This window comes from Thermobia domestica, chromosome 9, assembly GCF_964235325.1.
Source record: "Thermobia domestica chromosome 9, izTheDome1.hap1.1, whole genome shotgun sequence".
Classification (NCBI taxonomy): Eukaryota; Metazoa; Arthropoda; class Insecta; order Zygentoma; family Lepismatidae; genus Thermobia; species Thermobia domestica.
The window spans coordinates 43,119,821-43,142,199 of NC_137462.1; the positions used below are offsets into that span (position 1 = coordinate 43,119,821).

General features: G+C 35.7%; 1 protein-coding gene across 1 annotated transcript in view; it reads right to left on the minus strand.

The window, feature by feature from the left end:
* LOC145694613 (aromatase-like) overlaps positions 1 to 21,744 on the minus strand; it is a 57,118-nt gene extending 35,374 nt beyond the window's left edge. The window contains exons 1-6 of the mRNA XM_081771006.1: positions 21,655 to 21,744; positions 12,278 to 12,382; positions 9,824 to 9,974; positions 9,258 to 9,418; positions 6,008 to 6,193; positions 4,733 to 4,847 (exon numbers count right to left, since the gene is read on the minus strand). Coding sequence (XP_081627132.1) covers positions 4,733 to 4,847; positions 6,008 to 6,193; positions 9,258 to 9,418; positions 9,824 to 9,974; positions 12,278 to 12,371 — 707 coding nt within the window. The 5' untranslated portion in view covers positions 12,372 to 12,382; positions 21,655 to 21,744. The remainder of the gene's footprint in view (positions 1 to 4,732; positions 4,848 to 6,007; positions 6,194 to 9,257; positions 9,419 to 9,823; positions 9,975 to 12,277; positions 12,383 to 21,654) is intronic.
* Between the last annotated feature and the right edge of the window lie 635 nt (positions 21,745 to 22,379).

Below are 22,379 nucleotides of genomic sequence, written 5' to 3' on the forward strand. Positions count from 1 at the left end.
AAAGAGATTCAAGCTATTTTGATCATTGTAAAGTTCAGAATATCCATTTTCGTAATTCTAGAAATGAATCTTTCCCATTAGAATCTTTAAACTTAGATTTTGCAAAACATAAGTATTTGAAAGTTTATGAAATGTATACGGTATATAAGCGAGCTACAATTGGAAATACTGAGATGTTTTATTATCCTAAGGAATTTTTAGAAAATAGGCCGATGTTTGTAATTAACACAAGCAAGCATAAATCAGTAACTGTAAGTGATAGAACTAATTTGAAACTGACTGTTAATTTTGAAAGTGATGTATCAGATAAAACAATTTGCTATGTTGTTATGATTGGTAAGAAAAATTTAGAGTATGATGTTGAGAAAGAAAAAATAATTGAGAAGATATAAATCAATTATATAATATGTTTATTAGATTTGTTTAGTTTGTAAGTGTTTTTATGATAATATCATAAAAACTTATTTAATAAAATGACTATTCCAGATAACATTCCACGTGAGAATTTAATTGTGTTAATTGAAGATACTATATTAAATCTTGAGAAGTTATTAATGAAAAACAAAAGAAAGTTTAAGAGAATAAAATGTGTTTATATTACTCTTATTACGTTATCAATTCTATTATCAGCTTCTACAGGGTTCATCAATGTATTTATTCCTGTTACAGTGTATTCAATTATTACAACTGCATTTGCTTCGGCTTCTGCTGTTATCACTGGCCTATCAACACGGTTTAATATAGCTTCAAAGAAAGAATATTATAAAAATATGGTGAATCGAATTGGGATGTTTAAAGATGAGCTTAATGTAATTAAGCTCATGAATGGCGAATTAACAGATGAAAATGTAAGAGATATTGTTAACAGAATCAATGACATACTTAACGAAATTCGAGGCTATTAGAAACTGATTTTTAAAAAGTTTTAATGTAATAAATACGATGGCGAGTCATATTGAACTTTTAAATAAACTTGGAAGTCTTGAACAAAAACAGGTTATTGGATTAAGAGAATTAGAATTAAATACAGAATATAAGATTGTGAAAATGGAAAAGATTAAAACTAAGTTTGGAAAGAGCATTTTAGTTGAATGTGAGGAGTTTAAGGTATTTCTTCCACCTAGATTTACAAAACACTTAACAGATAAAGTGATTGATGAGATCGTTAAAGATGGAATAAAAATCAAATACACTGGTTTAAAAGATAATTATCCAACTGTTGAGTTCTGTATGTGAATCCAAAAAATAATAAAAATGATCAAAAATATGTTGTCAGAAGTAAAAATGGAGTGAATAGAATGGATCCTCAAAAGAAATTTATACTTACTAATAATTTCAATGTAATTGTTAAAAATGTGCAGACTGAAGTTCAAGTAGTTTTTGATATTAACGGCTTTCTATTCAGTTTGAATTATGATCAGTGAACAGAGTTTAAGAAGTCATTGTTTCCTATTGAGAATGAAGTTAGCAGAAGATTCCATTATCAGTATCCGAACTTGTAACTATCAATATACTAATTTGTAAGTATTATGTAATTATGTAGAATTTAGTTAACTTTTATGGTAATTATCATAAAAGTGTTTTTAATTTAATTTTACTAAATTTAGTGATTTTTATAACTAGATTTAGTGATTTTTTTGTTTTTGTAACTAGATTTAGTGATAGAATGCATTAGAAGTTATTATGAGTAAGATAGAAGTTATTTGATATGGTGATAGAAGTTATTTGGGAAGTAGGGAGTGCGGTAGAAATTATTAGGGGTAGTTTAGAAGTTATTTGGAGGTAGGGGGATGCGCTATTGTTATTAGGGGTGCGCTATTATTATTGATGGTGTGCGAGATTGTTATTGGAAATGATGAAGTGGCGCAGAATCCCCATCCCATCCCTACTGTTGTATAATGTTTCTCTCCTAACCGAGTCGTACGCCTTTCTAAAATCAATAAATAGTTTATGTACCGGGGTATTGTATTCCCACTTTTTTTCGAGTATTTGGCGGATGGTAAATATTTGGTCGATAGTTGATTGATTCCGTCTAAATCCGCATTGATAATCTCCAATAATTTCATCTGCGTATGGGGTCAGTCTTGCTAATAGAATATTTGAAAGGATTTTATAGGATGTTGACAGAAGAGAAATGCCTCGATAATTATTACAGTCAGTTTTGTCGCCTTTCTTGTGAATTGGAACAATGATTGATTCTTTCCACTCTTGTGGCAATTCTTCCTTGTTCCAGATAAGGAGAATGAGTTTGTGTATCTTGTTCCACAATTTTTCGCCTCCAGCTAAAATTAACTCAGCCAGAATTTCATATACACCCGGAGATTTGTGTTTCTTTAATTTCTTTATTGCAGTTTCTACTTCTATTCGGTTGGGTTCTGGAATATACGGTTCTGCGGTGTGTATCTCCTTTTCTCCACGCACACTAGTGTTCGGTTGCGTGTTAAGCAAATCGTCAAAGAAATCTTTCCATCCATTTAAGATGCTATCCGTGTCAGTGAGAACTGTACCGTCAGATTTCTTTAATATATAAGCACGAGGTTGATAGCCTTTCTTAAATTCGTTGATTCCCTTATACTTGTCTCGGATGTTTTTATTTTTACTATTATCTTCAAGTTCCTTAATTTTAGCTCTCAGAAAATCGCGTTTCTTTGTTTTAAAAGTTTTGGAAGTTTCCCGCCTGATATCTGCGAAATTTTGTGTAGTTATTTCATTCGGATGTTGTAGCCAGCGTAATTTTGCCTGTTTTCCCTTCTCTGCTAGTTTTATGCATTCCTGGTCGAACCATGGACCTACGTATTTCCGCGTGTCCCAAGTTTTCTTTTGCTGAAATTTTAATGCTATCTCTAATTTCAATCCAGGTATCCTCAACACTAGTGCACTCCGAATCTTCTAAAGCCGAGAATCTATTCGAAACTTCAATCTGGTATTTCTCTCTTACCTGGCTCTCTTCTAATTTCTTTAAATTGAATCTCTCCGTTTTCGGACAATGAATATTACCTTTATTCAACGATAACCTCTCTCGTATTATCGCTGCTACCAGGTAGTGATCGGTGTCACAACCAGCCCCTCTAAACGACCGGACATCAATTATGCTAGATTGCCTTCTTCTATCTACTAAAACGTGATCAATTTGATTATGTGTTTTCCCGTCTGGTGATGTCCAAGTGTATTTATGAATGTCGCGATGTGGGAATTTTGTACTCTTCACGTTTAGGTTTTTGGACGTTGCAAAATTTACGAGTCTAACACCGTTGTCATTACTTTCCTTATGCAGACTTTCGTTCCCTATAATCGGTTTGAAAATATCCTCTCGTCCTACCTTCGCATTGAAATCCCCTAATAGAATTTTCATATGGTATCGCGGGAGTTGGTCAAATATCCGTTCCACTTCTTCGTAAAAACTGTCTTTTATATCGTCATCCTTATCTTCAGTTGGGGCATGTACATTTAAAACAATAATATCACACCACCGTCCCTTAAGAGTAATAAAAGAAAGTCTGTCAGTGACAAATTCAACCCATTTAATTGCTGGTAATATACGTTTATGAACGAAAAACCCTGTTCCTAACTGGTGATTTTTGTTTGCTTGCCCGTAAAAGAACGTAAAATTTCCGGAATTCTCAGATCCATTTCCTTCCCACCTAACTTCCTGAACTCCTACTACTTCCATCCTGTATTTCTCTAACTCACTCGTTACGGATTTTAACGCACCTGCCCTATAAAGACTCCTAATATTCCATGTTCCAAAGCTCATGTCCATTTTCTTTTGCTGAGATCGTGCCAAGTTATCAGTCCTTGTCCGAGGCTTTTGTGAATATTTCTGAACAAATGCTTTTTTTTTTTTTTTTTTACAGGATAAGGTTGTTAGCCCTACCCAAACCCCCAAGCTGGAGGACCACTCCTAGTCGGCTGTCCGCGACTGCTTATTCAGTATATTCGCAGCTAACCTCTATATCTAGAGGCCTTCTCCTCGATCCGCAACCTGAGGACGCGCCATGCCGTGGTGACAGGAACCCACGTTACACGGTATGTCTTAGTGCTGTGATTTTAAAATTTTAAAACCCGTAAATATTTGGAGAAAGATCTTGGTTAAGGTGGTGGACAGATAAGTAGCAAGAGTTTTATTCACCTTTAACACATATTTTATATTTTTAAAATAAACAAATTCATTTTAGACTTTATATTGTTTGTTACGATTTTTTAAATAATATTTAGTTCAAGTAAAATATAACAAACGCCAGTGCCCGGATGCTATTATAACAAATTAAGTATTCAAACATATAACTAGAAAACAGGCAATCTTGGACCCATGTGTGTGCCACTTCAGTTATAACATGTGCTATAACTACTAAAAAACATTTTCAATAATTTGATACAAATAAAGTTTAATACAGGCTGGTTGGATTTATGTCTGTGGTCATATCGTTACACCTAGTGGTGTAAGAAATGGACATGAAAAAGAAATCCTGGAGGAGAAGAACTACACATTTACAATATATGGATACTGATAATATTTCCGTATTCACGATAAGTAAATGTTAACGTAACCTATAAACAAGTTATAAACTAACCAAAGATACATCTTGAATGATTGATCATTTTAATTAGTACAAAGCCAAGTAATTAACGAATCCAGAGCAAGTTTATCCTTATAAGTATCTCTAAAAGGAACATTAAAGCACGACATGATTACTTTCATTTCTCTCTTCAATGTAATGTAATTGTAACTTACACTGATTCCTTGTGTTTTATAAATGCATGTGAGCACGAATAAAGCAATGGGGGGCGAATTAGAAAGTACTCCCAAGCCTTGAAGTAGTCAACAATTTTCTGAACAAGATCCTCATCTGGAAAGACAACAATTAAAATTTAATGTTTCAAAAAACTTATTTCCTTCCAGAAACCTTATTTTATTAACATTATTTATTATTAATTTGTGTTACACTATAATTTATGGTACCCATGGCTCTATTTGTTCAATTTATAGTTCTTTGGCAGTTCTTTTTTTTATGATTTAAACAGTTCCGGTTCTAGTTATCATATAAGTTCGTATATAATTCGTTAATCAGTTCATTTGCTCCTATTTTGTGTATAGCCAGCAACATGTGAAATAAATAGTTTCTTTTTAATTATTTTAGTGCGATGTATGTGTGCAATTGACCAATTACATTGATTTACCAAAAAAAAAAATATTTTGGAATGAAGAAAATACGTAACATAGAAGTAAGAGCACATTTATTCATGAAATAGGATATCCAAATCATGGATTTTTGTAATGTATCGAATTCACTTGCGATAGGATTTTTGCTTGCATGTTGGTATTTAGAAAAATGGTAAATGCGAAGCAAATTCGAATTTGTAATTAACACATATTCCTGAATTTGTATTTTTAATTAGCCAAAATTATTATAGATTTGTTCTCGTTGGAATAAATTGAATTATTGTTAGTGTAAATGTTAATTAGGTTGATTACAATATAGGCTTATGGTATGGACATTAGAATGATTCTTGGAACATTAGCTTTTAATATTAAACTTATGGTTAAGTTTGGGTTCATTTACTTTCGTTTTCTATATAACTAGTTTCGAAAATAAATCTATATTCTGGAGGATATATGTATTTTGTAAATTTGTCTATTATATTATGTTATTCCGATTCACTTCTTCAATTACTGTAATTTACTTCCATGATGATTCTTCACGTACTGAATCACTTACAATCGGAGCAGTGAATCAGAACGTTGGATCGTGTGTGCCATAAACTATAATTGCTCCTTAATTTGGATAGAAATAACGTTCTGCTATTTTATTGATTATCTTTGATTTCTATAGAAAATTTTAATGCTAACAGTTATATTAAATAATTTTTTGATTATCTTTTTTCTTTTCTAAAAAAAGTCTACATGTTTGAAACGTGTTTTATTTATCAAAGAGTTTGACGAATAAATTAAAAAAGACGTGATATTCGTGAAAGTCATATAAAAAATATTTTTACAATATACTTTTACCATCTGAGATGTTGACTCGTAGCATCAAACTATTAGTCACTGCTAAAGTAATACGTCTGATGAAGTTAAGCGCTTCAATACTGCTATCATCTGTTCGTGATCTAAGTTCTGCAATTTTCTGAAGAAGACGTTTCGAAGCATCAACGGACACACTTACTGCTTCTGACAGCGTGGTGGCGTTAAGTGCTGGAAGATAGAAAATTTACGAACATAAATTAAATTAATAAACAAAAGATATTTTTTTTTTAAAAAAAGAAACAAATGAATAATGAATGAATATGAATTAGTGGGGGTGCCAGCAGTGACTATTTATCCCCGTTATGATATAACCATTAACCAGTAGCCGCACACAAGCTGCACATTAAGAAGTTGTAACGACAACTTGTAGAAATATGTACATGTTATTAAGGATAATGGTCTGTATCTTATGATATCATTTCCTATGGTGGATATAGTATGGTATCATTTCCTTTTTTTGGCCAAACATGTAGAAACTTGTTCTTTTTGGTTAGTTCTATATATAATATGAGAAGTATGTATGTAAGTTGGTTTATAAAGAAGATTAACTATAAAAATAATAAGTTAATTGCAGAAAATCCACAAAAAATACAGTAGTTCGAATAAATTCGATTTCTTGTATTGTCATTTGTACAGTTGGTATATGAATTATTTTGGAATATTTCCATAATTTTAATATAACGAACTCAGGGCTATTATATAACTTAAAACTTTATAAAGTCAAAAAAGAACTTTTTAAAAAAGTGTAGTCCAAACCAAAGTATCAAAGAATAAGACATTTAAAACAGAAAAGAAACTATAAAAATTATAACAGAGACCATAAAAAAATTGGAACAGAGTGAAAAGTATATAACAAGAAAATAATTAAAAATTTAATTCAATTGAAAATGTCTATTTATGAAGCGAGGTTCAGCGTAGACTGTTCTACTACCTAACCTAACAAATCATTACATTAAAAACACAAAAATATGTTACATGAGAATATGAAAAAATTACATACGCATACACGACAAAAAGATAATGTTTAGTTATCTACAGAGCGTAATATATCAAAAGTTTTGTACTAGGCTACTAACAATGATTGTGAAATCATAAACACGTTTGAAAAACTGTTCACTCATCTCTATTAGAGATTATACATGAAAATAAATAATCTAATTTCAATATTGGTAGCTCCTGTCAACTACACTATCAATATGAAAGATTACTTTTTTAAAAATAAATAAAATTATTTGGAGTTGTTTTCGGGTAAATTGGATTTTTGATTATTGCTATGAGTGTATTATTACATTTATTCTTGGCGACAGAGCTGAAAGTCGAAAAATTACTCGATGGAGTCTCATGAAGGTCTCAACATTTGGCAACTAGGAATGTTTACTTATCAAAAGTTGAACAAACAATAGACGACTGGCAAACAGATGCACAAGCATCAAAAATGTCTTTTTTCAGTATGTATAGACCATGAAAGAATTAAATCGGTTGAAATATCGAACTCAGTTTTTGTTCACTATTATATTTCCTGTGTTCGTTCAAAAGAACAGTGGCAAACTTGCAATATGATGGACAAATCCTTAAAGACAGTGTTTTTCTATCCTTCAGAATGACCAACTCTGTAGTTGTTGTTTTGATTACTTTATTTGTGAAATTTTGATGTTTGTTCTATCACTAATGATGTGGTACGTTGTAGAAATGAGCTATAGTTGTTTTCTTCTTCTTCTTCTTCTTCTTCTTCTTCTTATTATTATTATTATTATTATTATTATTATTATTATTATTATTATTATTATTATTATTATTATTATTATTATTATTATTATTATTATTGGATATTTTCATCACCTCACCCTTTACCAATTTCCCTATGTTTCATAAAAATCGGAGAACTTTTAAGAACATTTCCTGAACATATTTTGTAATATGAAAGGAGGCCGGGGAGGAATAAATTCACTCACTCTTTATTGACTGATCTTAATTCCAAACAGTAGAAATTGTGGAAAAGCTTCGAGAAGTATATCCACCATATTCTATCAAAATCGATTTTTTAAAAAAATGAAAACTACCGAACATATTTCCCACATCACGAAGGCAGGTGAGGGGTGGAATAGTGTATTTTGTCACTGTCGAGCAATTTTAAAAACCAAACAGTTAGCATTATTGAAAAATTTCAGAGAAATGTAAGCAATATTAAAAAAAATATATAGTAATTTATTTACATAAGGTATCGTGAAACATATTTTTAATTAGAAGGAGAGCAAATTCACCCTTTATTTTCTACTGATTTCGTATAGTGGGGAGCAGTACTTAAAGTGACATCGGATGAGTTGACGGTATGGAACAAATATGACCACTTAGAGCAGTAATTTTGACAGAACCCTAAAAAGTATCTCTACTCCTGACATTTTTGTATCATTTTTGACGTGAAAAATCTATAGAAAGAAACAGTAAGTGAGGACTAATATACTAAATGTTTTACTCCTCACTATCATTAGCCTAACAGAAATAAATATGTAGAAAATGATTTTGTTTTCCTAAGATTTTGCTTGAGCATATCAGCGATCTAAATATGGAAGAACAGGAGTGGTACGTTTACTTAAACATCGCATTTACAATAACAGAGTGATCCAACACGGCTTTTAAGTGGATTAAAACAAGGAACCACATATATGCCCATATGCTTTTTCGTCTTGTTCTCGTTTAGTAGGCACTTTCGTCTTGTCTCTCGTATCTAGTATTTAATGATTCTTTCCAATCTCATTTCCATTTTCAAAACCTTCTTTTGATCTAGTCTCGTCTCGTGGTCAACACTAATTTTCTTATAATTGTAAACACAGAAGTCCAGACAACGTGAAAAGAATAATTTTGAATTTAAAAGAAGAGTCCTGTCGATGCCAGGGGCCGATCCAGGTCAAACATTTTAGGCAGGCGGTTCAATAGTTATAATTTTTTTGAAGGGTGTGAAATTGCTCGCACAAATGTTGAAAAAAAAATCAAGACAATTTTTTTTGAGATGTTTCTAAAATATAAATGTTGTTTGTTGCATTCTTTTCTTAAAACTTGGAAGTTTACAACAAGTCAGAACATTAAGCTTAGGAAACGATTACTGATGGTTAACGATGTCACTTCAACTACTGACTGACCACTATTGAAAACTTTAGCAGAAGTTTAAAGTTTAAATCATTCAGTCAAACTATATAGCTTCATTGATCTACAGAGAAGTAGAGAAATGCCTAACCTTTCTGGAAATAAGATCTCAAGATCTTCCATAATTTTACATCATTGTTCCATATTATGCCATTGTGGTACATGCCAAGATGTTGTAACCCAGTATTGTTTCCAAAGCGAGCTGTGTAGCGAAAACCATTTACTTTAAGTACATGGTGAACGATTGTTGGCCTGGAAAATTATTATGAAACAATTTATTATCTTTTTCTTAATCTTTACGGTAAAGATAGTCTAAATTCAGTACTGTAGGCATATGATTGGATAAATTAAGTTGAGTTTGAACGGAACCTTATGTTTGATATCTCTGAGTTAATATTTTATGCCACAGAAGGTCATTTTAAGTGCAAATAAAGAATAATAATGTAAATGATGGAACGATAAAGTTGAATGAAACGAAAATACATGTATTGTACGTACGACCTATGCAAACTTAAGTTCTAATTGTGTCGAGATAATTTGCTAATCTTTTTACCAATTCGAATCGCATTGGAGGCACATTCAGATCAGAAAATATGCGAAGAATTCAAGTTTAATAGTTCATTCTTTAACTACTTAAATCTGAAAGTAACAACTTACTTGCTTGTTATTAAAGTTTCTTCACCTGCTATCCATACTTTTACGGTATCACCATATTTATTTAAATAATACGCAGTCGCTTCTGGAATTCCCAACCAAAGGTACCTGGCAAAGACGACTAGTGATCCTATTCCACCAAGGTATGGAGGACCTACAGTACAAAGAAAATGTATACAGTATATGGAGTTGAGATCCGAGAAAATATTCAATATAAGAAATTCTGTTGATACAACTGGAATATTTAGTTTGTTGCTATTTAGCAAAGGAAACGAAACGTTATCGTTGCTACACTCACTGGAATAATAAAAAAATACACTCAGAAGGAATCGTCCAATTCAACTGCAATTCAGTAGATGTGTTGCGTTATACAGTGTGTGTAAACGATTAGAGTTTATAAGATTGGAAACATTGCGAATGGTCAGAGGGCAGTAACATCAGCAGTAAGGAGTTTATCCCTGGTCGTGTTAGTTAGTTGTGAAGAGTGAGAGAGTGTGTTAGCACAGTGCAGCAAAATCAAGAGACACACAATGGCTTGTCGCCACATTACCACATTGCATTACCAGCATTTGATAACGTGGGGTTGTACGAGACCAGCTGAACATTTCTTGCGATTGCCAGACAAGTGAGACATTCCGATGTCACTGTGGCCCAATATTGGGGCCAATGGATACGTGAAGGCACCAACACACGACGTCAAAGTTCCGGTCTACGACAGACCACAGCGCGGGAGAATCGTCGTATTGTGCGTGAAGCATTATGCGACCCTGAGCCGTCTGCGCCTGCCACCCGGACACAAGTGGTGGACTCTCTACAACACCCTGCGTCATCCCACACCGTGTCCCAACGACTGGCATTAGTTGAATTGAGGATGCATCGTTCTCTTCATAGGTTGCCATTAACACCAGTGCATAAACGACAACGTGTGAAGCGGTGTCGTACTTGCGTAGCATGGAATCCTCATGAATAGCAACGGATCGTGTTCAGTGATGGGTCTCGATTCTGCATTACGACAAATGGCCATGTGTGTGTGGCGACACCGGGTAGAAAGGTCACATCTAGCCAATATTTTGGAACGGCACTCCAACGTTACTCCTGGCATCATGGTATGAGGAGCCATTGTGTATGATTTTCGGTCACCTCTCGTAGTTATTTGCGGAACCTTAACGGCATAGCTATACGTGAGTGAGGTTCTGGGTCCGCATGTGTTATTCTTTCTGCGAGGGCAAGCTGGTACAACCTTTCAAAGCTCGGCTACACACAGCGCGCATGTCTATTTACTATGTACGTCATGTTGCTGTTCTTCCCTGGCTAGCAGTTACGAAATTTCTCCCCAACTAAATAAATTTGGGACCAGATCGGACGTCAACTCTGCGCCACTGTGAATCTGCAAGATGTCGAGACGCAGTTCCACCGGCTATGGACTGATCTGCCTCAGGCAACGACTCTATGACTCACTTACTCACTTCCAAATCATATCAACGTATGTATCTGTGCCCGAGAGAATGCTAGAACTTACGTATATGCAACCTATATTACGCTCGTATAACCAAACTTGCTGTCAAGTTAATCTGATATTCGAATCATTACAATAAAGTCGTATAGCTTTGCAAGCCGTGAAGTTTCATTTCATTCCTTCCATTCCTTCTTGGTGCTTTGTGTGTGTGTGTGTGTGTGTGTGTGTTAGTGACTTCCAGATCCTGATCCAACTATGAAGTCATGTATACATGAGCATCATTTAGGGGGGCAGGAAGGAGCAATTTCCTCTCCTGAGTTTGAGATTTATATAGATTGTATCGATAGAATAGTAGTAAATGAGTGAAAACGCGAAATTTTACTTATATCAAGGGGTTTTCCCCCCCTTGAAGCAAACTCTGAAATGACGCTCCTGTATGTATACTGAAAAAGATTAATGGCAGGAAGTGAAGAGAAAGTTCGGAAAGAAGCAGCAGTGCCTACAATTAAAATATGTAATTGATAAAACTGGTTAAAAAAGAAATTGAAAAAATCTCAATCAGTATGGCTTCAGAATTCAAACCCAAGACTACTGTAAAGTAAGACCGCTAATTATTCATTTAGATATGTATATAAATCTGGTAAAAAATAAAACTCATGCTTCATCTGAAACAAGGGAAAGAAATGGAGCACTTAACAACAGTGCATCTGAGAAAACAAAATCCTTACTGAAGAACTAATTTACTTGTTTTGGGTTGAATGCACGCCACTAACTTAAACAAACTTAATTCAATTTAACCCACTTAAATGGGTTTATTGAAGAATTTGACTTACATAATAATATTAAATGAAAACCCTAAAGATACTACTTATGAGACGAGAAAATAAGTTTTTTTGAGCAGATATAAAGTGGAAACCAAAGAGAAGTTTTCACAAAAGTAGAAATCCATGCTCATTCTCCATTGATTCGACTTTTGTTTCAATAGTTGTAGGCATTATTACCTGGTATATTGGACGTGGCCTCTTTTTTTAGAAACTTCATAATTATGGTGGCTGCGATTACAAGAAGTCCAATCACCAATAAATAGTAAGACATTGTTTGTGTTCCTACAATTAAAAAAATATATGTTAAAGTATATGCCAACAACAAAATTTGAAATGGTACGAAAGTAATCAATTTTAACCAATTTATTAAGCAGAACTGTGTAGCTTATGTTCTTTCATGTGGACTGACTTCCAGCTACCGTATGACTAACTGCAATTCAGCCGGGAAAATTATGTCTCCTTTTAAATTCCTTCGATATTTTTTTTTTTTTTTGGCGAAAGAAGAGATTTTGCATAAAGTAATAGCAGAACGGAATTAATTTATACTTTATATATATATATATATATATATATATATATATATATATATATATATATATATATATATATATATATAAATCATCTCTTATCTTTCTTGTAATGAATATAGGTTAACATTCGTAGCAGGTCCGTATCCAGGGGGGTCTATGGGGAGCCGCCCCCCTAAATTTTTACTGGCCCCCCTCTAAAATGTTCATGGTAGGCATGCAAATGAATTATAATATGGGATGAACTTTTTTTTTCGATCTCCCCTCCCCTACATTTTCGGGCTGGCTACGGGCCTGATTCATAGTGTTCACGGCACGACCACGGGAGAAGGTATTTTTAAAGGAGTTAAAAATACTGTTAAGAAAAACAGTATTGAATGGAAAAAATAAAATGTTCCATTGCTGATGGTGATACAAACTGTGTGGAAAAAATATAGGTATCGTTACTGTCGTTATCAAAGGTCGCAGAAAATGATGGTGGTTAAAAACCATTAATTGTATTGATACATTGCGTCCAGATGTGCACCCCAAATTTTTGTTGGGAAAGAAGTTAAGTTTGGGGCGGTCCAATACTACAAAATACAATACTGAATCGATGTTATTCTGAACTCGAAAAGATGGGTAAGTAACTGAAGTTCTGCCACCTGACTAAACAATTTAAAAGAGAAGAAAGAGCCCTCGTGTAAATTCCGAGGGGAACATTTTCCCTCCAATTTTGAAACTAGTGGACTGTCCTCTCCAATAATCCGATTTGATTTTTTTTAAAGAAATGTGATGATTTGTGTGCGATTACCACAAAGGAAAGTGAGATGAAATTGATGCCCCCCCAAAAATAAACCTCAAATCTGCCCGCCTCCCAATGATGATCACAACTCTGCTCTCCCCTGATCTTCCACAGCATTGCTTTTCAACTTCGTAAATATTTTGAACAAAGCAAAAAAAAAAAAAAAAAGATTATAGAAATGGCTTTACCAGCCCCTTCTCCATGTTAAAGACAGATTTACGCCGCTGAGAAAGAGTACAGATAATGTGTATGATCAACAGGGCCGTGCCGTGGAAAATCAGCGCCCGGGGCGAGAGTATACGACGGCGCCCCCATACGTATATTCCAAGCAATTTTTCCTTCTTTCCTTTTTTTCTTCCGAACTTTTCGCCCCCTTACTTCGGCACCCGAGGCCTTCGCCCCGCTCGCCCCCCCCACGGCACGGCCCTGTTTATCAAATCTCCATTCTACATTAATCATTTCTCTGTTGAACGAATATAGTTTTATTAAAGAAAGTGTGCAAATGTTTGTCGAGTTACAAAGTGTGTGGGGATCCGAATCCGGACCAAGATGCACTCCCCGGGGGCGTGTCCCTGATTCCATCATTCATCAATAGTCTTTGCGCGAAAAATGCTTGAATATGTTAGAAGTTTTAAAGCCAGTCATGTCCGCTGTTAATTATATCAGATCAGGCCAGTGTTGAATTCAGACATTTTCACCCGGGGGGGGGGGGCGGGGAATGTCAACTCCTCGGAGGGGGAGGAAAGGTTGCTTCAAGAAAGCAGCATATTTAACAATTTCATTCACATGCACATCTTACCTAATATTGAGACTAAATATTCAATGTGAGGTTATAATTTAAAAAAAAAACAAACAATAATTTAATTTTATCTAGAACATTAAATAAAGACTGGCAAAAATATTTTAGACTAAACTTTAACTGCTACTTACAGTACCTATTTTTGTTATTATTTCCTATAATCAGAAGTTACTGATTGTGACTAATGTAGAAGTTTTTAAAAATATTTAAATTAACTCAAATATTTTTTGCCCTAAAACAAACATAGATAGGAAAACCTTAACAAAAAGTTATCATTCTTTCTCACACTTCTGATTCTAAATCAAGCATATTAGCCTTGGTTTCTGCACTGCAATAGTTTAGTTTACGAAATCTTCAGTAGGATTAGTGCCGTGACGTGGAAAATCAGCGCTTGGTGCGAGAGTATACGAGGGTACTCCCGTATATATGAGTGAGGTAGACAGAACAGGCGCGAAAGGTGAGAAAATTTTAAAAAGTAGGCCCTACTTTTCCTTGATTTTGAGCACTTTTTATTAATTTTTTCCTTTCATTTTATATATGTGCACATGCCCACATGTGCACATGTGTTTCATTCCTCTTTTTTTTTCCTTCTTTTCTTTTCTTTTTCCCTCCCGAATTTTGCGCCCCTTACTTCGGCGTCTAGGGCCGTCGCCCCGCTTGCCCCTCCCACATGACACGGCACTGAGCAGGATCTTCATCACCTTCAATAGCAATCTTTCACTTATTGTTGAGTTGAGTTGATTTTAGTTTAGCGTCCCTTTCAGCAGCGAGTCTATATGAGACGTGGACCTACTGATTAACGTGGAATCCGAACCACATGAGCTCCCGCCGGGAATCGAACCCGGGTCTCCCACGCCAAAGGCGCGTACTTAGCCACGGAGGAGCTCTATTTTTCACTTATATACTACTATTATATTGATAAATTCTATATAAATCTCTAACCCATGAGGGATAACTGTTCCTCCCTGATCCCTCTAAATTACGCCCTCTGAATCTCACCCTTTAACTGACTTATTTTTAATTAAAGAAAGGTGTGTTTACTCTAACAATTGTAAAACACATTTACGTCTGTTACTTCCGATGCGAGAAATGGGATTTAGGCGCTCTATTTCAAATAATGCAAGAACTGTACATTTTCAAGAACTGAAGTCTGCTGACATTAGAGATCATATGGAATAATCGAAAGATCTTTCCTATCTTTCCTTTCCTATCTCAATCTGTGCTAGTGCTACCTACTAATATATAATATAGGGCGAGAGTATAGTACTTACTAAAATACAAACCTTTCTTCAACAGTTAACAATTTCATTTTCTGCCAAACTCGGTCATAAAGTTAAAAATACAAGTTTTATTGACTATTTGGTATTCTATCTTAGATGTTACATGTTTAATATTTATATAGAATGGTTCTGCGTCATTTATATGTATATTGAGAGATCGGATTTCGTCTGCACGTGCACGGAAAGAAAAGCAAATAATTGGGTGAAGTAGTTTCTACATTTTGTGACTGAAAGTTTTTGAGTTTCTCCGGGGGGGAATGAATTTTCTTCGGGAGGGGGGAGATTCCCCCGGGCTACCCCATGAATTCATCCCTCGATCAGGCGCGCTCAAATCATTGTCAATTCCGCGAATTTACTAAAGAGATTGAAGAACATGACTTACCATATTATACTGCAATGCTGGCTTAAGTTCTAACGCAATTTTTTGAGCTCCGAACGATAATCAAAATTTTCATGAATGAAAAGATTCGCTCCTTGGTTAAGTTACACAACAATGAGTAGTTACAGTGGCATACTTACGATTTTGTTTCGGGGAGGGCTTTGCTAACTTTCGGGAGGGGCTTTGCCTGAAAATGTGAAAATTCTGCAAGATATTTCATATACTTTACTATAGTAGGTAAGATTTCGGGGGGGGGGGCGGCTTAAGCCCGGAAGCCCCCCCTAAATACGCCACTGAGTGGTTATGAAAGTTAGCTTTCGGTACAGATTTAACTAAACATATGAATGTTCTTAATTTAAAATTACGAGGATAAACGAGCTTCTACCTCATTTATAAACTCACATTAAGTCCTTTTGACAAAAATGTTTTGTTTCAATCCCAATTGTAATAATAATAATAATAATAATAATAATAATAATAATAATAATAATAATAATAATAATAATAATAATAATAATAATAATAATAATAATAAATTCATGCATTTTAATCTACATGCCAAACATCAAATTGAGACTCCATTTCCGGTAGATATTGCAACTGAAGTTTTGAGTGCTGCAAGAATAAATTTTGACCCTTGTTTTTGAGATTTTGATGCAATTGCAAACGATATCAACATTTTCCAAAATTCTATTAACGATGGCATAGCAGCCCTTGCCCCAGAAATAGTGCTCTCAAACGGGTCGGGTTACGGGTCGGGTCAGTCGGTTCGGGTTGTCGGGTCAGACTACTCGGATCGGGTTGTCGGGTCGGGTCAATCGGGTCAGTCCGAGTCGGGTTGTTGGGTCGGGTTGTCGGGTCGGGTCATACGGGTCACTCGGGTCGGGTTGTCGGGTCAGGTCAGTGGGGTTAGTTCACTTTGGTCAATTGAATTTAGATTGAGCTTAAACTCGGCTGGAGTCGAAAACTGCTGTTTTTCACTAGCTGCCTAATTAAAAATAACAATTTTCAATTGATTTTATAGAAACCATAAATCTATTTTGAACACTTGCAACTAGTGCTTTTATGGTAAATGCTTATTTTTGTAATTGTGTGTACTTTAATTTTTAAATATGGAAGATTGATTTTACCAATCGACTGTAATATTAATATCTACGCCAATATGGAGTCAGGATTTAGAACAAAACTAGAAGTTGTTTAAGTAAGGCCAAAAGAAAGATTGGATATGGACGACCAAGCCCAAGCAGTGCTGCGGTGGCTCAGTGTTAGATAATTCATCTCTGGTGCATGGTGTCCATGGTTCGATCCCAGCTTGTGCTAAGTAGGCTTTGTGGTGGAGAAACGCCGTGTAGTGGGTTTTCTCGGGGTTCTCCTGTTTCCTCCCACTTTCTTCATTCCATCATTTCATTCATTTCTCATGGTCACCATATCCCTTAGCCTCGGTGCAGAATCGAGGGACCTTAAACTGAATATTTCATTTTATTTCACCAAGCCCAAGGACATCGATACAAGAACAAGATAAAGATTGGATAGTAATCTTGCAAGACGAATTGCATAGTAATCTTGCTCTTGGCCTTGTTTTGGTTATCACCAAGTAGCGATGAGCGTATTTTCTTGCTTTCCATATAGTATGAAAGACCATAATCAAAATCACACTTGGTCTTCATTTGTACCGATGAGGCGAGCATTCTTGGCTCTTGTATAGCATGAAAGACCACCAAGACTACGAAATGCAGGACCAAGACTTGACTGCAAGACAAAGAATAAGACGCAGTATTGATGACCAACACCCAGGGAGCGAATTGTTTGAATTTCATTTGTTGGGCTGAAAGTGATGAAATAAAATTAGTACTTTATAATTAAATATCATACTGTATTTTTAAATTTTAAATTACAAAATTCATATTATGTATCTTCTTACGTGCAACTATATATACTGTAAAATACGTTTTAATTACCGAGAAGGAAAAATCAAAGTGGCGCGGGTCCCGGAATCATAAGAACCTATTTTGGAATGAAAGTTGAAGGGTTGGAAAAATTCACAGGTGTTCTCCTATTTCCTCAACCCTTATCATTGTAGTTGTTGGCTCTTGCTACTGCCTTCCGAGAAGACCCCCTGCCTTCCGAGCAGGTGAGAACACTAACCTTGAAGAAAAATTTCGTCACATAGAACTAAAGCAAGAAAAAAAAAATTCTCCCACGTCGGACATTGGTATCAGTTATAAAAAGAAATAACCAAACCTCAAAAGTTTCAAATATTCATTAAGATGCATATACAAATCCCCCGCTTGATCTAGCTACTGATTAACGTGTAAGACTTCGGTACACGTGGTCCGGGTTTAATTCCCAATGGGAGTGCATTTTGGCGTTTACCCAGTGTCGTGACCATAGTGCTCAAACGGATCGGGGTTGACCCGACCCACCCGTGACCCGACCCGACCCGACTCGGATCGGGTCAGCTCGGGTCGGGTTGTCGGGTCGGGTGAGTCGGGTCAGCTCGGGTCGGGTTGTCGGGTCGGGTCAATCGGGTCAGCTCGGGTCGGGTTGTCGGGTCAGCTCGGGTCGGGTTGTCGGGTCGGGTCAACCGGATCAGCTCGGGTCGGGTTGTCGGATCAGGTCAATTAGGTCGGATCACGGTTCGGGTCGTGTCAGTCAATTCGGGTCACGGGTCGGGTCGGGTCGGTCTTCAACCCGACCCGACCCGACCCGTTGAGAGCACTACCCAGAACTTCAAGTGGAAATAATTGATTTGTAGTATAGCGAAATGTTTAAAGAAAAATATTTAAATTCATCATTGTTGGAAGTTTACAAGTTTTCCCCTCACACAGTTTGATCAGTTGCATAAATTTGCTCCTGGCATTCTTTCCACTTTCGGAACTATTAATCTGTGTGAAAAAAATCCAAAATAAAACACAAAAATATTTACAGATCCAAGTTACGCGTAACTGATGAGCATTTGAAGTCGCTGCTGATAACCTCCATTACTAAACTTAATCCAGGACGAACAATTACAGCAGATGTGTATAGCCAAACACTGAATAATCTGCGATGTGCCATACTCTGGAATTCTACTGATCCAATAGTGCCCTTCCCCTCCCCCACACACAGACAGCTGCTCGTACTGTTGAGAAAATTCAAAGATTTCAATTATTCAATCATTCCCCTTACAGCTCCGACTTTACACCTAGCGATTTCTTTTTTCTTTTCGCCTAAAAAAATGGTTTGCACCGAAGCGTTTCAACAATAGTGAAGTATTCAAACATCAGTTCTGAACTTCACCAGAGTGCACTTCATCAGAGTGCACTTTATACTCACTCTATATACTGACTGCACTGTATATACGAGGGCCATCCGGAAAGTGGTACCCGTTTGCGCCGCATGAAGCGCTGACGACTCGGGGAGCCGGTGGGCAAGGTCAGACTGCGTCAGTGGCTTGTCTGCCTGCTCTGTACGAGGTTGCGTGACGGTAGCAGTGCCTGTGTTGTGTCTGTGCTCGTTTATAATGATTAAACGAATTGAGAACCCCGTTAGTTGTGAAGTGAGGACCGTGGTTAAATTTCTTAATGCACGAAACTTTCGACCTTGTGAAATTCATCGCCAATTAAAGGAGGTGTATGGAGACAATGTGATGGACGAGTCGTCTGTTCGGTGCTGGTGTCGCAACTTCAACCTGGGGAGGGAAAGTACACACGACGAGGAGCGTTCAGGGAGACCATCTGTCATTACAGACGAACTGCTGAAGTCAGTAGATGAATGTGTGAGGAACGATCGGCGCGTCACAGTTGAATTTTCATCTCTTTACGAAGCTTAAAGACTTTCTGGCGGGAAAAAGATTTGACAGCGATGAAGAAGTTAAACGAAGCGTGACTACGTATCTCAATACGCTGGCGGCGGAGGACTATGACGCTGGAAAACTCGTCACACGGTATGACAAATGCCTCAATTTGCTTGGTGGTTATGTGAAGAAGTAGTGTAAAGTATGCTCTTTGCAATAAAAATGTGTACATTTGTTAACATGTACTACTGTGTCTTTATTGCACAAACGGGTACCACTTTCCGGATAGCCCTCGTAACTCACAAATTTCAAAATTGATTTTAAGTTGTTATTATTATTATTATTATTATTATTATTATTATTATTATTATTATTATTATTATTATTATTATTATTATTATTATTATTAAGAACTTCATGGTAAAAGCAAAATGACTCATTAAACTTTAGAGTTATAGGCAGTGGCGTATTTACGATTTTGTTTCGGGGAGGGCTTTGCTAACTTTCGGGGATTCTTTGCCTGAAAATGTGAAAATTCTGCAAGATATTTCATATACTTTACTATAGTAAGTAAGATTTCGGGGGGGGCTTAAGCCCGGAAGCCCCCCTAAATACGCCACTGGTTATAGGCCTCCTTTAAGGCACAAAATTTAGTTTTAAATTCGAAACTTAACTAGAACTAACTGCTCGGTCTCAATATTGAGTGTGGTTCATGTATCGGCTCTCGACACCTAATTAAGTACCTCATTTCGGATGGCTGGGCTGGGTGACGTGTTCTTCTAATTTAGCTCTTTTGGTGAGGAACGGCTTATACTATGATGCTGGATCATGCATGATGGTTTTGTGCACTTGCCAACTGCACCAAATCCAAAATACGAAATCTTTCAGTTGAATGTCTCAGCATTAAGCCAGTTAGACTAAAGGAGACGGATATGTACATGAATGACGGTGGGAATAATTAGTGGAATGAAAATGTGAGAGGAAAGGGACCTCGAGAAAGTCCACGGACACGATGTTGTCTACCACAAACTTACTTGGCAGGATATCGAACCAAGGGCCTCACGCACCAGAAGTAAACGCTCTACCATGAAGCCACCGTGTCCCCATGCATCAGATTCAAGCCTGTTCGTCAGTAATGATTTCAGATTTTCTTCGGAGGGGAATTTTAATATACTGGGACTTAAAAGTAGTATTACAAAAACCCTGGGAATCCACAATGAATAAGATAGGATATATAGTCCCAGAGGGAATTTCGTGGCTCTGGAGGATTCTTCCCCGGACCGGAGTTCCTTCGTGTCTAAACGGTTACCCTACGCGCCTTTGGCGCGGGAGACCCGGGTTCGATTCCCGGCGGGAGCTCAAGTGGTTCGGAGTCCACGTTAATCAGTAGGTCCACGTATCATATAGCCTCGCTGCTGAACGGGACGTTAAATTCAAAATCAACTCAACTCTTCCCCGGACCACCCCCTGAAATCATAACTGCTGGTCGTATGGTTCGGAGTCGGAGTCTATGTTAACACTAGGTTCTATCCTTTATAAAATGTGTGCTTTATAATAAGTTTAACTCATTTCGGATGTTACAGACAACTCTACCAGTGGTTTTATTAACCACGTTATTATAGCACTATTCTTACTACTTTGAAGTTTATAACCTTCTACGGTTTTACGCTGTAGGCTAAAGAAAACAGAAAATATACATAAGTAAATGATGATGAAAGAATCGATTACATGAAACATCTAGAAGTTTGCTGGAAACACTTACGCATATGATGCTTTTCATCACAAAGTCACTCTCACATGGTCTGAGGGAGGTTCGAACCAGCAACCTCTTTTTATCAAAAGCAGAGTAGGAACCACCTTTCCTTCAAATAGTATTACTTAAATACAATGCTTAGTTTAATTGAAAATTTCGTTTTAGAACTTAAAATTTTCGTGAAAGATTTCCTAAATGTTAAATGCAGTTTTCTTAAAGGTTACATTACTGTAGTTTGTAAGCAAGAGATTACTTACGAATTGATGTCACTTCAATGCAAATATCTTACGCAACTAACATATATGAGTAAAATCATAAGTGGATATATGATGACCCGTTAATTTTATCTCAATTTATCCAAGGATGATACTGAACGGGAAAGTCCCGTTTTCACTATACTAATAATGTGTTAATTGAATAAAGACACGACAATGTTGATGTACGAATTACATTTTTCTTTTCTTTTCTTTTTCTAAACTGTCTAGTTCATAATAATGTTCCGTCTAACACATAAATGTAAATGAAAATTTAGATTGAAGCTTTGAAACATAATGAAATATATATATATATATATATATATATATATATATATATATATATATATATATATATATATATATATATATATATATATATATCTGTGAACATTTGAATATTTCACAGTGTTGCCAACTTTTATTACAATTTTTCATCCACTTCGTATATTTTCGGTATTACGTACGAAATTCATAGTGTGCAATGTTGAAGCGAGGGATAATCTCTCTCATTAATTTCAACAGTGTACCAAACTACAATAGTACGTCTCTATTCTCAAAAAAAAAAAAAAAAAAAAAAAAAATCTATATAAAAGTCTGAATATTTTAAATAAATATTCACTGAAAACATGTTATATAAAATTAGAAACGATGTATCCTCTTATTGTTCGTCCATTTCAGCTCCAAGCAATTGAGACAATTGGATATCGTGACATAAAAAAAAGCCA